The 27,339-nt window shown below is 34.8% G+C and overlaps 1 protein-coding gene across 2 annotated transcripts in view; it reads left to right on the top strand.

Moving 5' to 3' along the window:
• JAK2 (Janus kinase 2) overlaps positions 1 to 27,339 on the top strand; it is a 136,128-nt gene that overhangs the window by 89,190 nt on the left and 19,599 nt on the right. For both annotated transcript variants that reach the window (XR_006601953.1, XM_004766178.2), the window contains exons 9-19: positions 7,585 to 7,742; positions 9,759 to 9,870; positions 12,405 to 12,591; positions 13,313 to 13,440; positions 15,687 to 15,821; positions 17,071 to 17,158; positions 20,796 to 20,923; positions 21,664 to 21,802; positions 23,737 to 23,888; positions 24,035 to 24,185; positions 25,040 to 25,176. Coding sequence is in view for 1 of the 2 variants with exons in the window: in XM_004766178.2 (XP_004766235.1) it covers positions 7,585 to 7,742; positions 9,759 to 9,870; positions 12,405 to 12,591; positions 13,313 to 13,440; positions 15,687 to 15,821; positions 17,071 to 17,158; positions 20,796 to 20,923; positions 21,664 to 21,802; positions 23,737 to 23,888; positions 24,035 to 24,185; positions 25,040 to 25,176 (1,515 nt within the window). In the remaining variant the exon portion in view is untranslated. The remainder of the gene's footprint in view (positions 1 to 7,584; positions 7,743 to 9,758; positions 9,871 to 12,404; positions 12,592 to 13,312; positions 13,441 to 15,686; positions 15,822 to 17,070; positions 17,159 to 20,795; positions 20,924 to 21,663; positions 21,803 to 23,736; positions 23,889 to 24,034; positions 24,186 to 25,039; positions 25,177 to 27,339) is intronic.

Here is a 27,339-nt window from a genome sequence, read left to right as displayed (position 1 = left end):
GTTTCCTGTCTTGCTAATTTTGGCCATTCTAACTGGTGTAAGGTGATATCTCAATGTGGTTTTAATTTGAATCTCCCTGATGGCTAGTGATGATGAACATTTTTTCATGTGTCTGATAGCCATTTGTATGTCTTTATTGGAGAAGTGTCTGTCCATATCTTCTGCCCATTTTTTGATATGATTGTCTGTTTTGTGTGTGTTGAGTTTGAGGAGTTCATTATAGATCCTGGATATCAAACTTTTGTCTGTACTGTCATTTGCAAATATCTTCTCCCATTCCAAGGGTTGCCTCTTTGTTTTCTGACTGTTTCCTTTGCTGTGCAGAAGCTTTTGATTTTGATGAAGTCCCAAAAGTTTATTTTCGCTTTTGTTTCCTTTGCCTTTGGAGACATATCTTGAAAGAAGTTGCTGTGGCTGATATCAAAGAGATGACTGCCTATGTTCTCCTCTAGGATTCTGATGGATTCCTGTCTCACATTGAGGTCTTTTATCCATTTTGAGTTTATCTTTGTGTATGGTGTATTCCTCAAGAAATTAAAAATAGAACTTCCCTATGACCCTGCCATTGCACTCCTGGGTATTTACCCCAAAGATACAGATGTAGTGAAAAGAAGGGCCATCTGTACCCCAATGTTTATAGCAGCAATGGCCACGGTCGCCAAACTGTGGAAAGAACCAAGATGCTCTTCAACAAATGAATGGATAAGGAAGATGTGGTCCATATACACTATGGAGTATTATGCCTCTATCAGAAAGAATGAATAACCCAACTTTTGTAGCAACATGGATGGGACTGGAAGAGATTATGCTGAGTGAAATAAGTCAAGCAGAGAGAGTCAATTATCATATGGTTTCACTTATTTGTGGAGCGTAACAAAAAGCATGGAGGACATGGGGAGTTAGAGAGAAGGGGTTTGGGGTAAATTGGAAGGGGAGGTTAATCATGAGAGACTATGGACTCTGAAAAACAATCTGAGGGGTTTGAAGTGGCGGGGGTGTGGGAGGTCGGGGTACCAGGTGGTGGATATTATAGAGGGCACAGATTGCATGGAGCACTGGGTGTGGTGAAAAAATAATGATGCTGTTATGCTGAAAATAAATAAATGAAAAAAAAAAGAAAAAAAATAAAAGATTAATTATTTCTCTTTCCTTGATTAGCTCTGGAAAACCCACATATTTTTAAATTTTTTTAATGTCAAATACAATGTGATTTTAGTTTCAGATGTACTGCGTCATGATTTGACAATTCTATACTTTGCACAGTGTTTGCCATGATAAATGTAATTAGAAATCCCACTTACTGTAATTGAAAGGGAAGAAGTAAATTCCTTTATAATCTCTTAAACTGGCTTACTTACGTGACTCTTTTTTTCTTTTTAACTCCGATGTTTTTTGACCTCCTGGCTGAAATGTCACATTAATGTTATTTGTTCGTTTAATTTCAGTATTTGTATGCTATCTCTCTATTCTATGGTTATATTTACTAAAATTATAACTAACTTGTAATTCACTTTAGTCAGCATACTTAACTGTTCTTAGGTAAAAATTTGTAAATAGTGTACAACCACTACCTACTAGGCTATGAGCTTCTTCAGTGTAAGGGTCATTTTGGGCTATGCGTTTTTACCCTCTGCACCTTGCATAATACTCTAGGCCCCACTTTAGAAAGAGCTTGATCTGTATTTTATGGATCAGTGGAAGGATGATTAATAACTTTCAACCACAATGTGGAATTAAGAGAAGAAATATTTATTCTGTATATATCAAAACTACACATGTGTATTGTATAAATACACCTAAATACTTATAAGCATACCCTGGAGATATGGTGGATTCATTTCTGGGCCACCACAATAAAACAAATACCACAATAAAGTGAGTCAAATGAATTTTTTTTTTTTTTTTGGTTTCCTAGTGCATATAAAAGTTATGTCTACACCAAACTGTAGTCTATTAATATGCAGTAGCATTAAATCTGAAAAAAATGTACATGCCTTAATTAAAAATACTTTATTGCTAAGAAATGCTGACCATCATCTGAGCTTTCAGACAGTTATAATATTTTTGCTGATGGAGGATCTTGTCTCAGTGTTAATGGCTGCTAACTGATCAAGGTGCTGTTTGCTAAAGGTTGGGGTAGGCTATGGCAATTACTTAAAATAAGGTAACAATGAAGTTTGCCCAGCTGACTCTTCCATTGACAAGTGATTTCTCTGTAGCATGTAGTGCTGCTTGATAGCTTTTTAATTTAATTTTATTTTTTTCAGTGTCCCAAATTCATTGTTTATGCACCATACCCAGTGCTCCATACAATACGTGCCCTCCATAATACTCACTATCTAGCCCCCTCACCCTCTCCCCTCCAAAACCCTCAGTTTGTTTCTCAGAGTCCACAGTCTCTCATGGTTTGTCTCCCACTCCAGTTTCCCCCAACTCACTTCTCCTCTCCATCTCTCAATGTCTTCCATGTTATTCCTTATGCTCCACAAGTAATTGAAGCTATATGATAATTGACTCTCTCTGCTTGACTTATTTCACTCAGCATAATCTCTTCCAGTCCCATCCATGTTGATACAGAAGTTGGGTATTCATCCTTTCTGATGGAGACATAATACTCCATAGTATATATGGACCACATCTTCCTTATCCATTCATCTGTTGAAGGGCATCTTGGTTCTTTCCACAGTTTGGCAAACTTGGCCATTGCTGCTATGAAAATTGGGGTACAAATGGCCCTTCTTTTCACTTCATCTGTATCTTTTGGGTAAATACCCAGTAGTGCAATTGCAGAGTCATAGGGTAGCTCTATTTTTAATTTTTTAAAGAATCTTCACACTGTTTTCCAAAGTGGCTGCACTAACTTGCATTCCCACCAATAGTATAAGAGGGTTCTAAGCCAGGGTTCCTCTTTCTCCACATCCTTTCCAACACTTGTTTACTGTCTTGTTAATTTTGGCCATTCTAACTGGTGTAAGTTGGTACCAATGTGGTTTTGATTTGAATCTCCCTTATGGATAATGATGATGAACATTTTCTCATGTGTCTGTCAGCCATTTGTATGTCTTCTTTGGAGAAGTGTCTGTTCATGTCGTCTGCCCATTTTTTGACATGATTATCTGTTTTGTGTATGTTGAGTATGAGGAGTTCTTTATAGATCTTGGATATCAGCCCTTTGTCGGTAGTGTCATTTGTGAGTATCTTCTCCCATTCCATGGGTTGCCTCTTTGTTTTGTTGATTGTTTCCTTTGCTGTGCAGAAGCTTTTGATCTTGATGAAGTCCCAAAAGTTCATTTTTGCTTTTGTTTCCTTTGCCTTTGGAGACATATCTTGAAAGAAGTTGCTAAGGCCGACGTCGAAGAGGTTATTGCCTGTGATGTCCTCTAGGATTTTGATAGATTCTTTCCTCACGTTGAGGTCTTTTTGCTTGATAGCTTTTTACCCACAGTAGAATTTCTTTCAAAACTGGAGTCCATCCTCTCAAACCAAGTTGCTGCTCTTTCAACTAAGTTGAGGTAATATTCTAAATCCTTTCTTACTATTTCAATAATCTTCACATTTTCACCACAAGGAGGTTCCATTTAAAAAAAAACAAACACTTTCTTTGCTCATCCATAGGTAGCAGCTCCTTATCCATTGAAGTTATATCAGGAGATTGCAGCCACGTTCAAATTATTTATTTATTTTTAAAAATATTTTATTTATTTATTTGAGAGAGAGGGAGAGAAAGAGAACTAGAGCTCACATATGCAGTCAGGGGTAGGGGAGAAAGAGAGGCAGAGAATGCAAGCAGGCTCCTCACCAAGCACAGAGCCTGATGTGGGGCTCAATCCCAGGACCCATGAGATCATGACCTGAGCTGAAATTACGACTCAGAGGCTCAGCTGATTGAGCCACCCATGTGTCCCACATTTTCAGCTCCACTTTTAATTCTTTTGCTATTTCCACCACTGCTGCAATTATTTCTTCCCCTGAAGTCTTGAACACCTCAAAGTCATCTGTGAAGGTTGGAGTCAACTTCTTCCAAATAGCTCTTCATGTTGATATTTTGACCTCTTCCCTTGAATCACAAATATTCTAACTGTCATCTGGAATGTTGACTCCTTTCTGGAAGGTTTTCACTTGATGGCTCAGATCATACAGAGGAATCACCATCTATGGCAGCAATAGCCTTAAGAAATGTATTTCTTAAATAATAAGACTTGAATACTAAAATGACTCCTTGATCACAGGCTGCTGAATGGATGTTATGTTAGTAGGCATGAAAACATTAGTCTCATTGTTCATCTCCAAGATGTATGAGCAAATGCTATAGGAAAAGTGGCACTGATAGACTTGCTTTTGATGCAGTGTTTCCTCAAACCTTCAGTGTGTGTGTTTGTTTTTAAAAAGGGCAGTATCTGAGAAATGCACTAAATGAATTGCACTGAAACAGGATATGCCTTCATTCTGTAAATGTGGTATTTATAAAAGAGTAAGTATGTCTAGAAGAATTTATTGATACTTATGTGGACATGGGGTAGTAACGTAAGGAACTTCTTTATGGGATGGTATTTGGACCTCTTGGCTATATTTTTAAGTCTACAACATAGAGAGGTTAAGTAACTTTCCAAGTTCACAGTATTAGTTAAGTGATAGGACCTGTATAAAACCAAATGCATGATTTGACAACTTAAGCCCATCACTGTGACAGTGCTGTTTGTTGAGTAGTCCTGAAGTTCCTCAAAGTATTGTATTTACATTTTGTTAGAATCCCTATAAAGATTAATTTGGGAAGAATGTATATTTACCATATTACATTTTCTATTTAAGGGATACATCATATTTCTCTTTGTATCCAAGTATTGTGTTTTCAGTAACCTTTTGTCCTCTAAGATTTTATTTATTTATTTGACAGAGAGAGAGCGAGCGAGCACAAGTAAAGAGCAGCAGGCAGAGGGAGAGGGAGAAACAGGCTCCCCGTGAGCAGGGAGCCCAGTGCGGGGCTTGATCCAGGGGTCCTGGGATCACGACCTGAGCCGAAGGCAGACGCTTAACAAACTGGGAGCCATCTGGGTGTCCTTGTATTTCAGTAACTTGATGGTTTTATTCATATCGATGCATCATGTTTCTTCCTGAGTTTTATTCATGGTATATTATCCTTTTTCTGTCACTTAATAGGATTCAGAACCTTTTCTTAATATATATTTTTCTGACACATTATTGCTAGATATGAGAAATAAATTTTTGCTTATTATTTCCTTTTTCCAGTGTTATATATTAGTTACACTTAAAAAAAAAAAACATCCTTTTACTCTACTCTGACATTTTTCTTTGTCTTTCTTTTTCTCTTTTAAAAAAATATGGTAAAATACATTTCATGAAATTTAGCATCGCGATTTAGCTCTTCTGCTTCTGGGTATATATCCAAAGGAAACAGAATCACTACCTCAAAGAGATATTTGTACCCCCATGTTCATTGCAGTGCCCTTGGATGTTATCAATTTTTAAATATTTTGGGACAAAAATTGCTATCCTATGTAATATTTCATTTCCTTAATTAGAACCTGAGTTGGAGAAATTTCTCTGTGTTTACAGACCGACTGTTTGTGTCTCTTTATTGTGTATTATCTTTTCATATGCTTTGACTCATTTTCTTTTCTGTTTTTAATTGATCTATAGCTTTTTTCCTCAATATATATATATTGCATATTAATCCTTTGATGTACAGATTTACAGTTCCCCAGTCTTTTAACATTGTTTATGGTATCTTTTTAAGTACCTATTTTTAATTTTTTTTTTTTTTAATTTTTTGAGAGAGAGAGAGAAAGAGAAAGCTTGAGCAGGTATGGGGAGGGGCAGAGGGAGAGGGAGAAAACCTTAAGCAGGCTCCATGCCCAGTGCGGAGCCAGACATGGGGCTCAGTCTCACAACCTTGAGGTCATGACCTGAGCCAAAATCCAGAGTTGGGCCCTTAATCAACTGAGCCATCCAGGCATCCCTAGTACCTATTTTTATGGCCTAATTGTGTTAATTCTGTTATAGTTCTGATACATCATACACTCTCTCATTATACTTTTGGGATAAATCTGTATTCTGTGTTCTCATTATGACTAAATATTTGTTCATTGCTGAGGCAAGTAGTAGTATTCTGTAAACACATTTCCATTCTTAACACAGGTTTTTGTTTTTCTGGGGATTTTTCATTACTTCAACTTTTTTCCTTCGTATGTATCCTTTCTCTGTATCTCTTTCTGTTTCCAGTGAGCACTCTGAAGTAGCTCACTTCTCAACACATCGTTTTACATAGTGAAACATTATATGACTTCTGTTTCTTTCCTGGAAAAGTCACTTTGAGATCACTGGTTTTGCTCTCTCATCTGGACTGGAAGCTCTTTTGACCTTCACAGCTGTCATCTTTGGGTATCCTACTCTTATCACCCTGGGAGTTATCTTGTCTGTCTTTACTTGGATCCCTGGTTTTCTGAATCTCATATTTGTCTTGTTTTTCCTGCCAGTACCTATTGGTATTTTTGTTGGGATTGTGACAAATTAGAAAATTAGATTTTTACAACTTCATGATGTTGAATTTTCCTACCCAATAACATGGTAAATCTCTATATTCAAATAAAAAGTTACATTTTAACAATAGAGTTTTGAAGTATTTTAAAAATTATTTTGCTCATTTTTTGGTGAAGTTTAATATTAGATATTATCTTTGTATATGTACTGGTATAAATGAGGCTATTTTTTCATTATATAATCTAATTGACTATTTTTTACATATGTGAAAGCTGTTTTTTGTATCCTACTATCTTAAGGAATTAATCTTTGTGTTGTAGTAGTTTTATAATGGTCTTCTTTTGTATTTCCCAAGTATACAATCATATAATCTCCAAATTGAGATTGTTCTACCTCCATGTTTCCAATTTCTATTCTTATATTTCTTTCTGTGGCCTGATTATGTTAATTAACTACTATGCAATGCATTAAGTATTGGACTTTCTGTCTTACTCCTGATTTGAGGAGAAGTTGCTTCTTTCATTAAATAAAGTGTTTTTCCATTAAATGTTGCATTTTAGGCTGATTATATGCTCACTTACGTATGTATGATACAATCATAAGATACCTATGTATGATTTGATTTAGACTACATACCTTTGAACTTACGTCATGAATGTTTTAACCTTAGCCATGTATACTTGGTATATAAAAATAAATGCTCATTATTTCTAATTAGTACCAACTTTTGTATCAGACTAGATAGATTTCTCATTGAGATGACTGACATATTTGTCTAATAGGATTATGGGAAATATAGTAAAATTATGGGTGAAAAGTGAACTGGAAATATATAAGCCCATATTTGAGAGGGTCTTAAATATCATACACAAGAACTTACAATTCAGATTGGGTAATTTGGGAGCCACAAAAGACATTTGAGCAATTTAGAAGAAAATTAATTTGGGGAATTAATCTAACAACATGAAGTGAATTTTTTTAGTATATGTGCTGCCGAAGCGAGCACCATGAAGTGAATTTTTAATAAGTAACATGCAGTTGACTTTCAAATGGTACTGATTATTTCCTTTTCTTTTCTTTGTTTAGGAAATTGAACTTAGCTCATTAAAAGAAGCTTTGTCCTTTGTGTCATTAATTGATGGCTATTATAGATTAACTGCAGATGCACATCATTACCTCTGTAAAGAAGTAGCACCTCCAATGGTCCTTGAAAATATACAAAGCAACTGTCATGGCCCAATTTTGTGAGTAATACTGACTTTAAAAGTAAATTTTTTAAAAAGTAAATGAGATACTAACAGAATTTTACATAATGAAATGGTACATGTAGGTTTAGGAGTTGAGGAACCAAAATACTATCTTATGTGGCTGAAATTTCTTTTTTTTTTTTAAACAAAAGTTTGCAATTAGATTACATAATAATTAGAATTATTTAGGATATCATTTACTGTCTGTATGCGACTCTCTAATACTTAATTGTAAGTCTGACATTTTGTTGCATTGGTGTGTTTAAGTAATTCGTGGGTGTTAATTTTTTTAAAAAATCCTCCAATTTATACTTCATTAATTTTGAAATACTGTGGAGGAAACACAATGCAAAATTTGATAATTGTTATTATTTTTGGATAATCCAGCTCCCTCTACTGAAAGTTTTGAACACAAGATGTATATGATGTCCCTCTTTCTGAGACTCCTGCTAGGTAGTACTTTCTGCAGTGATGCAAATGAAAATGTTTCATTTCTCTGCTGTATAATGCAGTAGCCACTAGTGTAACTGAGGAAACTGAATTTTAATTTCTTTTATTTATTATTAATTTTTTAAAGTAGGCTCCCTGCTGGGTGAGGCTTAAACTCACAAACCTGAGATCAAGACCTGAGCTGAGGTCAAGAGTCAGATGCTTAACTGACTAAGCCACCCATGTGCCCTGAGGAACTGAATTTTTAAATTTAATAACTATATTTAAATAGCAATGTGCGGCTATTAGCTACCACATGGATCTGCACAGTTATAGACCTTTACTTTAATACCAGATAAAGCCAACTATCATGCATAACATTTGTTTTGCCCAAGTACTAGTTATCTCTCAGCCACTATGTACTTTAGTGATTGGCACTAGGCTTGAAACACTCAAGCAGAAGTAGTCTGAGTTTGTGAGCTTGTGTCTTGACATTAACCTACCCTTAATTAAATATTTGAAAACATATCCTGACTGATGTTTAAGACTTGATTTTGTCTTCTACCTCTTATCTGCCTAATAAGTATTGTTCTGTCTAAGTTCTATTTAAGTATTATTGTTCTATATAAGTATTATTCTATAACTTAGGTGGTTAGTATTTAAAAACTCCTACCAGGGACGCCTGGGTGGCTCAGTTGGTTAAGAAGCTGCCTTCGGCTCAGGTCATGATCCCAGCGTCCTGGGATTGAGTCCCACATCAGGCTCCTTGCTCGGCAGGGAGCCTGCTTCTCCCTCTGTCTCTGCCTGCCATTCTGTCTGTCTGTGCTCACTCTCTCTCTCTCCCTCTCTCTCTATGACAAATAAATTAAAAAAAAAAAAAATCTAAAAACTCCTACCATTCATTCTTTCATGTGTTATTTATCCATCCATTCAAGCGTTCTTTCATTTATTTATAGAACATTACTGGGTACCTGATATGTGTTTCTGGTTTATGTATGAGAAATACAGTGATGAATGAAACAGATTTTTCTTGCTTTATTATAGATTACATTTGACTTTTATTTCAAGATGTTCAACTTCAACAAAACATATAGCACATTTTGAAAATCAGTAGTTTTTGTCACCTGCCATAGATCTTCTATTATACTTTGGTATTATATTAAATATTAAAATAATCCATATGAATTTTTATTGCTATATCGAAAATTGCTATGTAGAAAAGACACAAGTGTTTTACAATATATTGTTTGCATGGTAGGAGTAAATATGGTTTTTAAAATACTAAATTTTTAATTAGAAGGCAGAAAATTCAAATGAATGAAATGTTCTTAGTGATTTTGTGTGTCTTATAATCCCTTTTATTTGTTTTTAAAATCTGTTGAATTGGTTTGAACTTATTGCAAAATAGCTTGGTGCTTCAGTGTTTTTCCTTTTTCCTTGTAAGATAACTGATAAACATATAAAGTAGAGGAAACTTAAAATTCTCAGACTTTCAGATTTGACTTTTGATCTCTTAGATGACATTTTGGTCTTAATGTCATGGCACTTGCTACATTATCATTCAAATTATTTCTTTACCTTTAGAATGGATTTTGCCATCAGTAAACTGAAGAAAGCAGGTAATCAGACTGGACTCTACGTACTTCGATGCAGTCCTAAGGATTTTAATAAGTATTTTCTGACTTTTGCTGTTGAGGTTAGTATTTCTCATTAATGGTGACATTTTTCTTTTTTAAATTTTATTTCCCATTCCATTCCCTTCCTCTGGAAAATGTCACATCTTTATTTAGTCTGTGTAATTCCCCCTTCATGTTGATCTACCATTGTTTCTTTTTTTTAATACTCAGAATTACAGCTCTGGATATGATAACTAATATAAAAATGCTTAGTTTCTCTTAGGGATTCTGTATCAATAAATAAGATATAATTTCTAGACTTTTTATAAAAATATAAAGTTATTTTTAATGTCTATATTTGGAATTTATTGATGTTTGAATGTTACTAGTGTGTCATATTTTTTCAAGTCTCTTCAAGTCTCTTTTCACAAAAATGGAGATCTTTACAAAGACACATAGGACTAAAGGCATCAAAAGAAAATTTTGCTTTTACTGATAGTGGTTACAGGATTAGAGTGAAATAGGTCAATGACAAACAGAGCATTTTTTTTTTAAAGATTTTATTTATTTATTTGACAGAGATCACAAGTAGGCAGAGAGGCAGGCAGAGAGAGAGAGAGGAGGAAGCAGGCTCTCCGCGGAGCAGACAGCCCAATGTGGGGCTCGATCCCAGGACCCTGGGATCACGACCTGAGCCGAAGGCAGAGGCTTTAACCCACTGAGCCACCCAGGTGTCCCCAAACAGAGCATTTTTAACTAGTGATTTTCCAGTATTCAGAATAAGGTTCTACATTATATTTGTTTTAAAGATAATACTACAAAAAACCACACTATTAATACAGATAATTTTGGATCTTTTCTAAGATTGTTTATTACCCAAAATATTTAAAAAGGCACTATCGCTTATAACATAGTTTTTGGGGGATGCCTGGGTGGCTCAGTTGGTTGGACGACTGCCTTCGGCTCAGGTCATGATCCTGGAGTCCCGGGATCGAGTCCCGCATCAGACTCCCAGCTCCATGGGGAGTCTGCTTCTCTCTCTGACCTTCTCCTCATTCATGCTCTCTCTCACTGTCTCTCTCTCAAGTAAATAAATAAAAATCTTTAAAAAAAAAAAAATAACATAGTTTTTGGTATAAATCTTGAGAAACTTTATAGCAGGTTCCAAAATTTATCTTACTTTTCCAAAGTATAGCATGAGGATTTGGTTGTTATTTTAACTTTTAGAAAATGCATTCATATTTAGCATATAGAATAGATTAATTGTCCATAAATACAAAAGGTAGGTTACTCAGTGTGTTTAGCATCGTATAATACTAATAATCTATCCTAATTTCATTGCATCTTTTAATATAACAGTCCATTATATTCAATTATCAATTCTAAATTTTTTTTTATTTTTACTGTATTTGCTTAGGCTAATATGAGGACTGTTATATTAGAGAGTGTATGATATAATCTTGCTTTAAGAAATATATCTTTTGGAAAAAGTAGGAAGATACACCTAAAAAGTATTAAATTGATCACTGTAATTGTTTAATATAGACAATAACAAAGGGTTACAATTAAGAAAGTGCTTTTTTTTAAAGATTTTATTTATTTATTTGTTTGAAACAGAGAGAGTGAGCACATGGGGAGGGACAGAATGAAAGGGAGAAGCAGACTCCCTGTTGAGCAGGGGACCTAGTGTGGGTTTTGATCCCAGGAACCTGAGATCATAACCTGAGTGGAAGGCAGACGCTTAACTGACTGAGCGACCCGGGTTCCCCACCCCAGCAAATACTTTTAGGGTAAAGAGGACTTAAGGTATTTTGCCCTTTTTTTTTTTTTTTTTAAATAAATGGTCCCATGGAGGTTGAATATGCTAGTAAGAAACTCAAAAAATAGATGAGGAAGTTCATTGTATAGTACATAAAACAGACATTGAAAAGCTGAAGAATATTAAAATCGCCATATGAGAGGTAGCTGTGTAGATACAGTAGTGGCACAATGAATGGGTAATCACCTCTGCTTGTGAGGTGAGGTCAGGGTCGTTAAGGAGGACCTCACAGAAAAGAAGATACTTGAACTGGCTGTTGAGAAATGTCTAAAAGTCCACTGCTCAGAAGGAGAGGATGTATATTCATAGGTAAAGAGATAGCATGTACATTTATCAAGGCATGAAACAACATGGCATTTGCTTGAAATTTTTGAATTCTCTTAGTAGAGCTGGAACATAGGTTGTATGTCGGCAATGGTAGATGGTGAAGTTGGAGATGGCATCAGAAGCCAGCTCATGGAAGGCTTATGATGTAAAATAGTTTTAGATTTTATCTTGTAAATGACCCAAAACTGTTAAGGATAGTATTATTATTGTTAATTACCATTGCTTTCTTACTTGCTTTTTGAGAAAATCGACCATTAAGCCATTTATTGTAGGGGTACGTAATTATCAGATACCTTTTTGAGGAACCAGGCACTCCTATCACCCTATACCAGTACTACATTAAGATTCAGAGTTCAAATGTCTAAATGTTCTGTTGGCTGTTTTTGTGATAACATTTTTGTCACAATAATTACTGTTTTGACCATTGTAATTTTGCCTTCTGTTTCTTTTATAATTAAACTTACATAGCGAGAAAATGCCATTGAATATAAGCACTGTTTGATTACAAAGAATGAAAATGGAGAATACAACCTCAGTGGGACCAAGAAGAACTTCAGTAACCTTAAAGATCTTTTGAATTGCTACCAGATGGAAACTGTTCGCTCAGACAGTATAATTTTCCAGTTTACTAAATGTTGTCCCCCAAAGTTGAAAGGTAAAATAATTTTCTTGTTAGTTTTAAAATGCTTGTCATGGATTGTGTGTATGGTAGGAGGCATCTTTAGTATATTGCTTTCAAAGGAAATAGAAAAGAAGCTGCTTGAAAAACAGAATTTTGTCTCATTGTCTCATATGAGCATCCTCAGATAGGATTGTTCAGTTTGGTTTAGGTTGTCTAGACATGACCTGAAATGCTATAATGCTGAAATGGCATTTAAGAAATGGTAACTGCATGGTATAAAATCCATCACCTACTTACTGAACTGTGAAAGACTTCACTACCAGATTCTCCTATGTTTTTCTAAGTAAAACCTTTATACTCTTTTAGAATTTTAATTTCTATGCTTTTAAAATAAAGATAGTAAGATTGGAAATCCTTGAAGTAACAGATTTATTAAAAATTATTATTAAATTATTCATGAAAAATTGTATTAGTTGAGGGAATCATTACAATTTTGAAAGTTTGAAATAATTTGTTAAAATATATCAAAGTTCAGTGAGTAAATTTCTAAAATAAATTTCTGTTTATTAAAAACATTAACAAGCTGTTAAGTGTTTTTTATATATAGAACACATTTTATTTTCTTCTTTGGAGCAGTTTATATCCTCAATGTATTTTGGTTATATACATTTTTTTCATTGCTTCTTTTCTTCTGTTTTTTTTTTTTGTTGTTGTTGTTGTTGTTTGTTTTTTGTTTTTTTTTTTTTGGTAACAGATAAATCAAACCTTCTAGTCTTCAGAACCAGTGGCATTTCTGATGTTCCCACATCACCAACATTACAGAGGCACAATAATGTGAACCAAATGGTGTTTCACAAAATCAGAAATGAAGATTTGATGTTTGTAAGTCATTAGGTGCTAATTATTATCTTTTTTGTCCTTTTAAAACAACTGTTTTCTTAACTTCCTATCCCACATTACATTCATGGGACATTTGGAATTATTTCCGTTAAACCTATAAATTCCAAAATTTATTTCAGTTTAAATATTTTTATTTCTTGTGCAATACCAAACTTGTGATACCAAACTTGAGTTAGAAATTAGCTAAACTAATTATTTTAAAATATTTTATTTATTTATTTGACAGAGAGAGAGATCACAAATAGGCAGAGAGACAGACAGAGAGAGAGATGAGGAGAAGCAGGCTCCCTGCTGAGCAGAGAGCCCGATGCGGGTCTCGATCCCAGGCCCCTGGGATCATGACCTGAGCCGAAGGCAGAGGCTTAAACCACTGAGCCACCCAGGCGCCCCTAAACTAATTATTTTAAGAAAGGAATTTTATTCTCTTTTTAAGAATTTAAAAATATTCCTTTGTGAATCTTAATTTAAAAATTAAAAATCTTCATCTACAAAAGACCTGTGTCTTAATTCTCAAGTTCTCAAGAAAGTAAGGGAAATGCAAGGGATTAAAAATAGTTAAGGAACTGAAGACAGAGTGTACTTAGAACTGATGTTTGGGCTTCGGAACATGTTAGGGGGTGGGGATTAGTTTCACTAATCAAGGGAATTAAGATCTAAAAGCAACACAAAGAAGCGCCAAGCCTTAAGACCTACATAAGACCAGGAGTTAAAAGTGAGACCATCTCTGAATAAAGCCAGGACCGTCAAGTAAATACATTCTCATGGATTATGAAAAATTCACCCACTAGAAAAAGAAAAAAAGGAGTGTTGTGTGTTTTAGTTGGGCTCTTAGGGAAAAAGTATCTTCTGAGAATTTGTATCCATAAGCTTTTCAATTTAGATTTCTTTATACCATCTGCATAATCTGAGAAACCCTAAGCCAATAAATTAAAATAAAAGGAAGTATTCTCCTAGTAGTACCCTGTGATGCTTGGAAGAAGCAAATACAAAATCTTTTTGAACGAACTTACTCTTGACCTTTGCCATCCACGATCCCCTCAAATAAACTACTCTAAACATGAGTGTTCAGTCAAAAATTTTAAAACATACATGGAAGTAACTCAGGATTAAGAAAGAGTCAGCAGACCAACAAACATCAAAGTTAGACCTCCAAGAACTTCATATAACAGACTTTTCAGATTGACATAATAAAATACATGTACATGTTTAAAGAAATAAATGGAGTTAAAAACATGGAAAAGAATTAAGACATTATCAAAAAAACCAGAATGATTTGGAGAAAGAAAAGTATAGAAATGAAAAAATACGCTCATTGACATTAAAACAAAACAGACAAGTTAGAAAACAGATTACTCATGATTGAAGGGAGAATTAGTGAATTACAAAATAGACCTGAAAATTATTCAGTTAACAGCAGATAGGGAGGAAGAAATGGAAATTATGAAATAGAGCTTCAGGGACACGGAGAGGGAAAATGAGAAAGACCAACTGATGTCTGAGTCCCATAAAGAAACAGTAGATAGAATTATACAGAATTATAAAGATAGGGATCCCCATGTGTGTGACAGCAAACAAAGAGTTGCTACATGACTTAATGTCACAAAACTAGTAACAGTAGATCTTCAGTTTGAACAGGGGTGGCCCTACTTTAGCGCTCAGGCTTTCAACAATAGTTTTGTAAGGACATGCAAGAAGTTCTAGTAATAGTAGTAATGACCAACCCTTATCGAGCATTTACTATATGTCATGGACTGTACTCAGTGCTTTCATGTGTTCATTCATTTATTGTTCATAATAACACTATGGAAAAACGATTCTTCCCATTCCTCAGAGGAGGAGACCGGGATAGCTGCATCCCAGAGATACATTAGCCTGTCCGAGGTCACACAGCTAGGAAGTGGTGATGAGGAACAATCCACCTTCTGCCTCCATAGACCATTCTGTACTGCCTTCTCTGTTACGAGAGGCAGACAGAAATATTTGTATGTAAGTAAGTGTAGGTAAACACTGACACTGTGAAAATAAAGTGATAATAATAGCTAATTTCAGGGGGTTTAAGAACATTGTAGAACCAAAATGTACTTTATTCATTTAATCCTCCTGTTCTTTTATTACAGAATACAATTAATATTTGCTCATGGATTTTTAAAAACTCTTGTCATTAAACATGTTTCCTAATTCCTATATCTTACTTCATTCTTTTTTTGGCCCCCTTTTTTCTTTTGAAGAATGAAAGCCTTGGCCAAGGCACTTTTACAAAAATTTTTAAAGGTATAAGGAGAGAAGTAGGAGATTATGGTCAACTACATGAAACAGAAGTTCTTTTAAAAGTTCTGGATAAAGCTCACAGAAACTATTCCGAGGTATGTATACTCTTTGTGTAGCTTGTGTAGTTTCTGATATTTAAACATACGCTCTCATATTGACAGAACACATTCATGCATGGATCTCTTCAAAAGTGTAATTTTTGAAATTATATTATTTTAAGGACCTTTCTGAGGATGCTTTTTTAAGATTATATTTATTTGTCAGAGAGTGAGTGAGCACAAGTGGGAGAGCAGCAGGCAGAGGGAGAAGCAGGCTCCCCACTGAGCAGGGAGCCCCATGCGATGTGAGGCTCAATCCCAGGACCCTGGGATCATGACCTGAGCTGAAGGCAGAAGCTTAACTGACTGAGCCACCAAGGCTTCCCTAAGAATTTTTTTGATAATAACTTATTTCCAAATTAATTACTCTTAACATTGTATTATGGGTATTAGTACATCTCTGCATGTATTAAGGCAGGAGCTTTCAAACTTGGCTCTCCAATGTTTTATGGGTCCCATAGTTTTCCTTCACAGCTTATTTTTTAAAAATTTTGACAGGCACTGTACTAAGGGACACTCTAGATGAAATATTGATGGCTCTGGACATCATCCAGAGATGCTAGCCAGCAGCAAGCCAGTCGTTAGTTGCCAGGATCCTTAAAATAGCAGGGCATCAAAAACATGACATACAAACACTTAAGACACTTAAAATGTCTTAAATGATATTAGTGGAAGGTGACATGAAACATCTGAGTGAGTGTTTTTCTAATCCAGAATACCACAGTGTTGGTGATTTCGATCTTCCTCAACTGTCCCAGAAGTTCTAGTCAAAGGTTGGTTGAATTAGAGTGATAGTCATACCATGCTGGTCTCCTGACTTAATTGTCATAGTTTATCTGCACAGAGAACATTTTTAATCCCTTGGGGAGTTATTTGAAGCTCTCATCCATTTACTTGAGTCCCTTATCACGGTCTCTGGTGTCTGCCTCTGTGCTCTCTCCCAGGTGCTGAGGGTCCAAGGCTGTTGATCTCGCAGCATTTATGTGGCCCTGTGCCACTATTGCACGCTCTCTCTTTGCTGTTTCTTATTCCAGGCTTACTCAGGGGTTTTCTCAGAATGAACTCTAGCATCGGGATTGATAGCAGTCACAGGTCCATATAAGGGAACCAACACAGCCTTATCTGTAGTCCTGCTGGGAATAGGAGAGAGTGCATTTCTCATACAGCAGACAGTATCTTTCTGACCTTTGAACATTTATAGACAAAGTAATTCTTTTGCATTTTTGTATGTTTTTCTTTTCCTTAGTCTTTCTTTGAAGCAGCAAGCATGATGAGCCAGCTTTCTCACAAGCATCTAGTTTTAAATTATGGAGTGTGTGTCTGTGGGGAGGAGAGTAAGTAAAACTACAGACTTCCTTATGGTAATGTTATGCCTTCTCAGAGCATCTATTTTTGTTTATAGAGAAAATTTAATTTCAGGATCATAACTAAGTATCACTATAAACCATAATTTAAGAAGAGTTAAATATTGTTGAAATAAAAAACTGTTCAGTTATGTCTTCTAAAAAAAGAAACCATTTAATGAAATTAAAATGCAGTAGACAGTTAACATACCTTATGTTAAAATGCCCAAATAGTAGAGTGTTAGAGTAAACAAATGTCTTACAACCTTTCCTGGTAACCATAGCAATACGAATTTTGGCTGGTTTGGTATCACTGGAATAACTGGCTATTTCAGTATAAGTTTCTTTGGAATTATTGAAAAAGACATAAAATAAATGATAGACTGAATTTTTAATGGAACTGACTAAAATGACTGGATATTCAGTTTATTCTAGGTCTAAATTTAGACTGTTCATAAAAACTCATGAACTTTATATTTAGAAAATTGTGTATGTAATTCTCCATTTTCCTTCATAATATAGATTAAATATGCATCCATACTTATGCAATATTTTTTCATATATCTTTGAAAACTGATAATCATTTCAAAGGCAGTGATTTTCAAATCTGTTCTGTGGAGATATTTCAGTTATCTCGGGGTTGATGAAGTGAAAGTAAATTAACTACAGTCAGCTCACTTATTCCCAGCTAGAGTAGTTCTGTATTTATCTTTTTTATTGATTGATATTTCTCATAATTTTCCATTTAAGGGAAGAAAAAATAAAAATTTTTTTAAAGTTTGAAAACAGTGTTTCAGAGCAAGTAATTCCAGTTCTTATGCTTGCTTTTAGGTTTATTTTATTGATTCTGTGATGTACTTTTTTCACATTTAAAAATACCTGAAATTGGGAAGTGTGATATAGTCGATGGCATGTCATAATTCAATTATGTTTTTCTTTTATGATACATAAAATAATGAGACTTACAACAATCAGTTGTATCTGTAAAATAGATCTTAAATGCCACATAAAAAAGTTTTATTAAGCTTTTGTTTGTTGTAACTCTTAGATATTTATTGTTTTTTTTCTTTTCTTTCTTTTTTTGACACTTGCCATAAATTTACCTGTGGTCAGTTCTTAATTATTAGTATATGGATTATTCTCTAAATTAACCTTGGCCCAGCAAAGCATTCATTAAATTTGTTTTAGTTACCCAATGAGGTCCAAAGTTACTAACTTTTGTCATTAACAACAAAGTTGTTACACACCAAGTGAGAACTAAGTGATTTTAATATTAGACCAAGGAAAATCAAAATTTGAGGTAAGATTATGCTTTTTATTTTTATTTTTATTTTTATCTGGGGGAAGGAGGGGCCAAGGGAGAGGGGGCAGACAATCCCAGACAGGCTCCACGCCTAGCACAGAGCCTAAACTCTGGGCTCAACACAGGGCTCAATCATACAACTCTGAGGTCATGACCTGAGCTAAAATCCAGTCAGAGGCTTGACCAGCTGAGTCACCCTATGCCCCAAGATCATGCACTTTAGTTCATTTTTTTAAAAGATTTTATCTATTTATATGATAGAAAGAACATATAAGCAGGGTGAGGGGCAGAGGGAGAATGAGAAGCAGACTCCCCGCTGGGCGGGGAGCCTGGTGCAGAACTTGATCCTTTGACTCTGGGGTCATGACCGGAGCCCAAAGCAGATGCTTAAATGACTGAGCCACCCAGGTGCCCCAAGATCATTCATTTTAAAACAAATGTGAGCCTGGTGGTGGGTATTATGGAGGACACATATTGCATGGAGCACTGGGTGTGGTACATAAACAATGAATTCTAGAACACTGGAAATAAAAAAATTAATTAATTAAAAAACAAACAAACAAAAAAACAAATGTGAAACATAGGCATGGTGAAGTATAGGCACTTAACTTACTGGGCCACGAATTAACATGGATTACAATGTGAAAGTCTGTCAGAATTTCTTTAAAAATATATATTTTGTGATGCCGCGGTCGAATTTTTTGCTTGAATTTTTTTAAATTTAATTTTAATTTTATTATTTTAATTTCCATTTTTATAATTAAAAAACCCGAATCTTTTTTTTCTCATTTATATAACTTACTGTTTATTAAGCATTAGCAACAGTAAAATAATCTCAATAAATTTAGATTTGAAATTGAGAACCTGAGCTTATTGCATTACAAATTAGTACTAGATGACTATAAATAAACCCTACACCCAGTTTTATTATTAAATAACATGTCTTAATGTAGAAACAGTCTTGGCTTTAAGAAACTTGGTCAGTACTAACAGGGCTGGGGATTTTTATCTGTTTTAAAAGGCAGTGAGGACTTTTTAGAAGCAAAATATATCTTAATAGTATATTTAAAATATACTTCTAAAGATAAAGCAGTACAAAACTAATTTTTGCTTTTTGGCAGCATAAATTAAAAGGATGAATAGAGATCAAACTCAAATTCTCCTTAATGCCTGCAAAAATAGACATTGTTGTAAATTTTTATGTGTAGAAGAATCTCAGGAAGTTTTGATGTCTAAATACAGTAGTCCTCTTTGTCTGCAGCGTATTTTTTTTTTTTAAAGATTTTATTTATTTATTTATTTGACAGGCAGAGATCACAAGTAGGCAGAGAGGCAGGCAGAGAGAGAGGAAGGGAAGCAGGCTCCCTGCTGAGCAGAGAGCCTGATGTGGGGCTCGATCCCAGGACCCCGGGATCATGACTTGAGCCGAAGGCAGAGGCATAAACCCACTGAGCCACCCAGGCGCCCTGCAGCATATTGTTCTAAGACCCCCAATGGATGCCTGAAACTGAGGATAGTACCCAACCTTATAAACACTAAGTTTTTTCCTATACATACATACCTGTGATAAAGCTGAGTTTATACATTAGGCACAATTAAGAGATGACAACAATAAGTAATAATAAAATAGAACAGTTATAGTAGTCTACTGTAATAAAAGTTGATGTGGTTTCTCTCTTTCAAAATATCGTATTTGTATTGTACTCACACTTCTTGGTCTTGGTAATGATGTGAGACGATAAAATGCCTGTGGGCTGAGATGCAATGAGGTGAAGGACATGGGTGGGCAGTGTGACACAGCATTAGGCTACTACCTTCTGACGGTAAGTTGGAAAGAGGATCATCTACTTCTGAACCTGTTGACTACGAGTAGCTGAAACTGTGGAGAGCAAAACCACGGATAAGCAGGGGACACTACTGTAGTTTCATGGAAGAGAAGTTAACTTGGTGAGAAATTTTCATTTGTTTAAAAAAAAGCAGCTATAACTTAGTACTACTACATAGAGGTATGCTGGAGTAATATATATGTAAATATAAAAATATATAGTAACATAATAATGACAGTATATAATATATATTATATGTTATAGATAATTATATAACATATGTAATTGTTTAGATTTTGCCATCTTGCTGTTGTGAATAAACTAAACCCCAAAATACAATGGTGTACAGTTGTTAAGCTTTCTTTACTTTAATGAATTTTGCATAATTTAATCTCTTTACCTATAGTACCCACATATAATCGTATATTTATAAATTTAAAAATTATATATGTTTTTATGTAAGTGTACTTGAGCCTTTTATTTTTATATTTTAATGCAGATATTCTGGTTCAAGAGTTTGTAAAATTTGGATCATTAGATACATATCTGAAAAAGAATAAAAATTCTATAAATATATTATGGAAACTTGAAGTGGCTAAACAGTTGGCATGGGCCATGCATTTTCTAGTAAGTAATAAGTATAATAGTCTATCAAAAACTTACTGTTCTGTCTTATGAAGCAATGTACAAAGGTTCTTGACTCAGGACCAAGAAATATATTAAATAAATGCTGAGACACTGAAAATAGATAAAAGATTATTTTAAGCATATATTTATTTATATAAAATCATGTTTTTGGAAGAGTGTTGTCATTTTATCAATCTCTTAATATTGCTGATGAACAATTTATGTCACTTGGGTTTAGAGAATTTAAAATATGCAGAAAAATATGCAAAAATATGCAGAAACCTGTTGTGCTAGTTATGGATAGCAGAAAATCCCTGCAGAAAATGTCTTCTTAGGGTATTTGTGGGCAATTGGACATTATATCCAGTGAGAAAGCGGTGTTGCCATAGAAGCAGAATGGTGGTCAGACTCCTCAGAGTGCACCTGTGTCTGGCCGCTGAACAGAAACAATATTTACTTACTTTTTAGAAAGACATACTGTTTAAAATCTCAGGTTTAGAATGTGAAGTGGCACTGAGTAGTTTTAATATATTCTTTTCATTATGGGTGTAGATTGTTGTTTCATTTGAACAGTAAAACAGAAAGCTCAGCACTGCCATAAACCTTTGTTTCAAAGCATGCTTCCAAAGAAATGTTTACTAGTTAATACTGTCCTATTTTTTTCTTTGAATCCATGTTGGGACAAGTTTTCAAGTATTTGTAGATTGATATTTGAATGTCTGTGCATTTAACTTTAATAGGAAGAAAAAGCACTTGTTCATGGGAATGTGTGTGCCAAAAACATTCTGCTTATCAGAGAAGAAGACAGGAAGACAGGAAACCCTCCTTTCATCAAACTCAGTGACCCTGGCATTAGCATTACAGTTTTGCCAAAGGACAGTAAGTTCTACAGGAAACGCATTTAACTTCTTTTTAATTTTTTTAAATTTGAATGTGGTTGACCCACAACGTTACATTAGTTTCAGGTACACAACACTAGTGATCCCACATCTTTACTTGGAGAGTAGTATAAAAAGCATATTGTTGATTTTTTTCTCAAGCTCTGTTATTGACGTGTTCTTGATTAATCAGAAAACTTAACCACCATTTTTAGCAATCCAAATTAAGTTATAGTTACATTCTAGTCTCTCTCCATTTCTTCTTTCTTATAAGCATGTTATTATGGACTGCAAGATGATTTTTTAAAACAGTTTTAATCCCTACTTGAATGGAAGTTCAGATTTTATCTGTTTTTTAATGTGACGTTTTCTAATACATTCTTTGAGCCACAAGTAAATTATGTAAATTTTTCTTTCTTCAGTCACTAAGTAAAAATTTGAGAAGATATATTATCTACTTTGAGGTCTTATTTAATTATCCAGCTAATTCTGACTTCTAAAAACTTAGAAAACATCTTTTTTTTTTTTTTTTTTAAAGATTTTATTTATTTATTTGAGAGAGAGAGACAGTGAGAGAGAGCATGAGCGAGGAGAAGGTCAGAGGGAGAAGCAGACTCCCCATGGAGCTGGGAGCCTGATGTGGGATTCGATCCTGGGACTCCGGGATCATGACCTGAGCCGAAGGCAGTCGTCCAACCAACTGAGCCACCCAGGCATCCCAGAAAACATCTTTCTTTTGGGTTTATTAGCCTTCTATTTAACACTATTAAAGGAAAAATTTCAGTCACATAGTTGAAAGGTTTTTTGGTACTAATAATGTTATAATTATATCTCATCATCTTAGTTAATTTCTCTAATTGCATGTTCTAGACATGGACTCTAAATTGATAAACTTTTGTGCATTGATGTATCCTATTGAACCAACAGTATTGAAACTTGATAGCTTATCTGATGGTGAAGACAGATAATACAGCAGAAGATGTTATAAGATCTTAAAACATATATTCAGGAAAATTTTACTCTTCGGAGTGAAAATGAAGAAAGAGAAAATTTATTCATGTGGTTAAAGAGAAAGGAACATGTACTCTTTAATCTCTTAATTATACAGCAAAGATATTCATATTGCTTTGGCAAAATATATGAAAACATACAACAGATTATCCTTCATTCTTGCATATTATTTTATTTGCTTTATCTATGCATCCATGCCAGACTACCAGAAGGTGAATTTAAAATTGCTCCCTCCTTCCTTGAATAGCGTTTTTCTGATGGGGTCAAAGACTGTAGCAACTTTATGGGGAAATTCCTTGATCTTAGTAGAAACTACCTATGTCAGTTCTGTACTCATAGTATCTTGGTATAATTCAGTCATTCATCTGTCTGTTGGTCCTTCTTTTCTCATGTACAAGTTAGAATTGCCACTGCTGTTTAGTCATTAGAACAGCTCAGAATGATGTTAGCATTACCTTTACTACTTAGGCATTGTAAAGAAATTAAAAAAAAAAAAAATCCAAAGGCAGTTTAGGACAAATTATATGGAAAAGATTTGGGGTAGAGAGAGTAGGACACGAGTTGAGACGTGGACATGAGTTGAGACATGGTGACTTAATGGAAGAAAGTTTAGTTGATCCAGGATTTGTTGTGTAAGATTCTAATTCTCTCCATGCTACTAACAAATTTTGTGTCTTTGGGAAAATTATTTAGTCTTTATGGGTCTCAGTTTTATCATTGTTTAATCTGAGATATTAAATTCAATGCCCTCCAAGGTCCCTTCCAGCTCCCAAGTGTATACACCTGCTTGTATGAGGCACACAACACACAACCCCAAACAAAAAAGACCTGATTATTCAAATGAGTTTGAAAATTATCTGCATATAAAAGAATTGTTTACTTGTGGGAACTATTTTACCATACTTTGTTCCTATCATTTAAAAGTTCTTCAGGAGAGAATACCATGGGTACCACCTGAATGCACTGAAAATCCTAAAAATCTAAATTTGGCGACAGACAAATGGAGTTTTGGTACCACTTTGTGGGAAATCTGCAGTGGAGGAGATAAACCTCTGAGTGCTTTGGATTCTCAAAGAGTAAGTTTTTATTGACTGTGATGTTGGAATTACTCTGTGATCCTTGATTTTCATTCACATGACTTGGTATCTTTCTAGCCTGTCATTAAAGAAGAAGCTTGATATCACATTCTACAATTTATTCTTATCTGTTTCTTTGATTATAGAAGCTACAGTTTTACGAAGATAGGCACCAGCTTCCTGCACCAAAGTGGACAGAATTAGCAAATCTTATTAATAATTGTATGGATTATGAACCAGATTTCAGACCTTCTTTCAGAGCCATCATACGAGATCTTAATAGTTTGTTTACTCCAGGTACGTATTGATGAAATAGTGTTACTGAAATTCCAGCTATCTTTCTATCTTTATTGTATTTAACAAATCTTTACTAATTTTGTAATCTCTTGCAGGAAGTTCCTTGATGTCTTTTTTCTTTAAGTTTTTATTTTAATTTCAGTTAGTTAACATACAGTTTTCTATTAGTTTCAGGTGTACAGCATAGTGTCTTTTAGATCTTCTTAGTTTCTTATGTTTGTATGACTTTTCCTATTTTATACATATTCTACTCCTCTTGGTTAAACAGTCTCTCCATTTTTAATAGAGAGTTCTTTAAAAATCCTGTTTTAGTTAATTAATTAATTATCAGTTAATGAATACTGTACTCCAGAAGTCTGTTTGGCTTATTTGACTTTTTAAAATCAATTTTTAAACTGCTCGTATATTTTATAATTGAGTGGTTTTCTAAACATGAAGTAGGTTTGTTTTTGTTTATTCAGTCCTGTAAAATACATAGCTGAATGTATATTATAAACATTATACATTATAAAATATAAATATAAAATTTATATGTCTGACCCATAGGTATTTCCTATTCCAATACTACTTGCCATTCTCATCAAAAAAGTCAAAATAATATCATAAATACCAAAACTGCCCATGTTGGAAATTATTTATCCTTTGCAAAAGTCTTTTTTAAAAGCCTGTTAGGTTATGGGTAATAAAAAAAGACTGTCATTAATATAGCTTAAACTATTAGAGTTGTCCTCTGTCAATTTGTATGTAGTATTTCTGACTCATTCTGATTATTTTGGTTAGTTTGAATATATATCATTTTAACTCAAAAAATGTGATTTGCCAGCTTATGGTAGCAATATACTTTATTTCTCCAGATTATGAACTACTAACAGAAAATGACATGTTACCAAATATGAGAATAGGTGCCCTGGGGTTTTCTGGTGCTTTTGAAGACCGAGACCCTACACAATTTGAAGAGAGACACTTGAAATTTCTACAGCAACTTGGCAAGGTAAGATGTCAGAAGCTTTTTTTTTTTTTTTTTTTTTTTTTTTTTTTTACTTGAGAGAGAGACAGTGAGAGAGAGCATGAACGAGGAGAAGGTCAGAGAGAGAAGCGGACTCCCCATGGAGCTGGGAGCCCGATGCGGGACTCGATCCCTGGACTCCAGGATCATGACCTGAGCTGAAGGCAGTCGTCCAACCAACTGAGCCACCCAGGCGCCCCTGTCAGAAGCTTTTTAAATAGCATATAATCCTAGAACATTTTATTTAGAAAATAAAGGTTTTAGGGACACTTGGGTGGCTCAGTCGGTTAAGTATCCAACTCTTGATCTCAGCTCAGATCTTGATCTCAGGGTCAGTAGTTCAAGTCCTGCACTGCAGCCCAGCATGGAGCCTATTTAAAAAAAAAGAAAGGAAAGAAAAAGTCTTTAGAGATTCTCTAAGATTCACTTCACACAAAATTTAGGGACTGTTTATAAGAAAAAAGGTTTAGTCTTCAGTTGTTAGAGAAATGCTGAGTTAAATAAATAGCTCTTTTTACTGACAAACCTTTTGGAGTCTTTAACATGTAATGTGCATTGAACATCTGTAAATGGATGATAATTATGCAGTATTTCTCCTATTGATTTGATTATGGGACTCTTTCATGGTAGAGGTGCTTTAGTTACACAATAAAGAAAGGGTCATTAAACTTTTCTACCAGTCTCCTTTTTTAGTCATCTCAGGGTGAAATAATTACTCTCATTGTCCAGAGTCTAGATGTTGACTGGACTGTGTTTGTTAACAAGACAGAGTCTCTATCTGCTAAAATTCACACAGTCATGCCTAGCCTATGTATTTTAAGCAAGACCAGGAAAAGCTTAGTTCTTAACAAGTCCAGTTAAAGTGGTAAGCTTTCTTTCTTCTCCTAAGCTTGTTAGTATAGACTTCTGTATCTTGTTGTGACTTAGAAACTGGAAAGAGAAAATCCAGGCATTTGGGGTATATTAGTTATCTATTTCTTTTTTTTTTTTTTTTAAGATTTTATTTATTTATTTGTCAGAGAGAGAGCGAGCGAGAGCGAGTGAGAGCGAGCATAGGCAGACAGAGTGGAAGGCAGAGTCAGAGGGAGAAGCAGGCTCCCTGCGGAGCAAGGAGCCCGGTGTGGGACTCGATCCCAGGACGCTGGGATCATGACCTGAGCCAAAGGCAGCTGCTTAACCAACTGAGCCACCCAGGCGTCCCTAGTTATCTATTTCTATGTAACCTATCACCCTAAAACTTAACAGCCAAAACCAAACATTTCTTGTCACCTAGTTTAGGAATTAGAAATTTGGGAGCAGTTTAGCTGGGTGGTTTTGGCTCAGGGTCTCTCGCAAGACTGCAGTCAAGTTGTCTTCCAGGCTTTGCCATCTCATCTGAGGACTTGACTTGGGGAAGATTTACATCCACTCACATGGCTATGGACAGGCCTCCAATCTGCTTCCCATCTTCCTACTTCTGCTTCCCATCTTACCTACGGGGGCCTTTCTGCAGGGCTGCCTCACAGCATGGCAGCTGAGAGCAGACACCATGGTGGGAGCCATGGTTTTTTTATAATCTAATCTGAGGAGTAGTATCTCACCACTTTTGCCATATTCTGTTCATTATAAATGAGGCAATAAATTCAGCCCACAGTTAAGGGGAGGGGATTACAAAGGAGCATGAGTGTCAAAGTTAGAGAACATTGGAAGGTATCTTCGAGTCTGCCAACCACACTGTGCATCTTGGCCATAAGTCTATGTTGAGAGCATCACTTTCTTATTAGTATACAGTGTGTCCAAAACTTATTAAACCTTTTTGTCTTTTATTCCCTGACCTTCCACCCCCCAAATTTATCTATTGATATCTTAGAAAGTGATTTTTAGAACAGTTTGGGAAGTGATCCTTTCAACTTAAGAATAGTATCTTCATTTCACAATGAGAAAAATTAAGGTCCAAAGAGGTTAAGTAACTTATCTGTGATCAAATAGCTCGATAGTAGCAGATGTGAGATCAGATCTTCCTCTGTTCCTACTCCTGTGCTATCTCTGCTCTCTCACTTATGTATTTGTTTTTGTTTGTGCGGGTACACTTCAGTTGCATTATCTTCTGTTACCTTTTGGCGCAAGTCATAGCATATGAAGAGATAAAGAAAATAATTATTTTATTTC

This window comes from Mustela putorius, unplaced genomic scaffold, assembly GCF_011764305.1.
Source record: "Mustela putorius furo isolate JIRA1106 unplaced genomic scaffold, ASM1176430v1.1 tig00003854_pilon_pilon_pilon, whole genome shotgun sequence".
NCBI lineage: Eukaryota > Metazoa > Chordata > Mammalia > Carnivora > Mustelidae > Mustela > Mustela putorius.
Note: the sequence above shows the minus strand (reverse complement) of the source record. Positions and strands in the feature narration are given on the sequence as shown.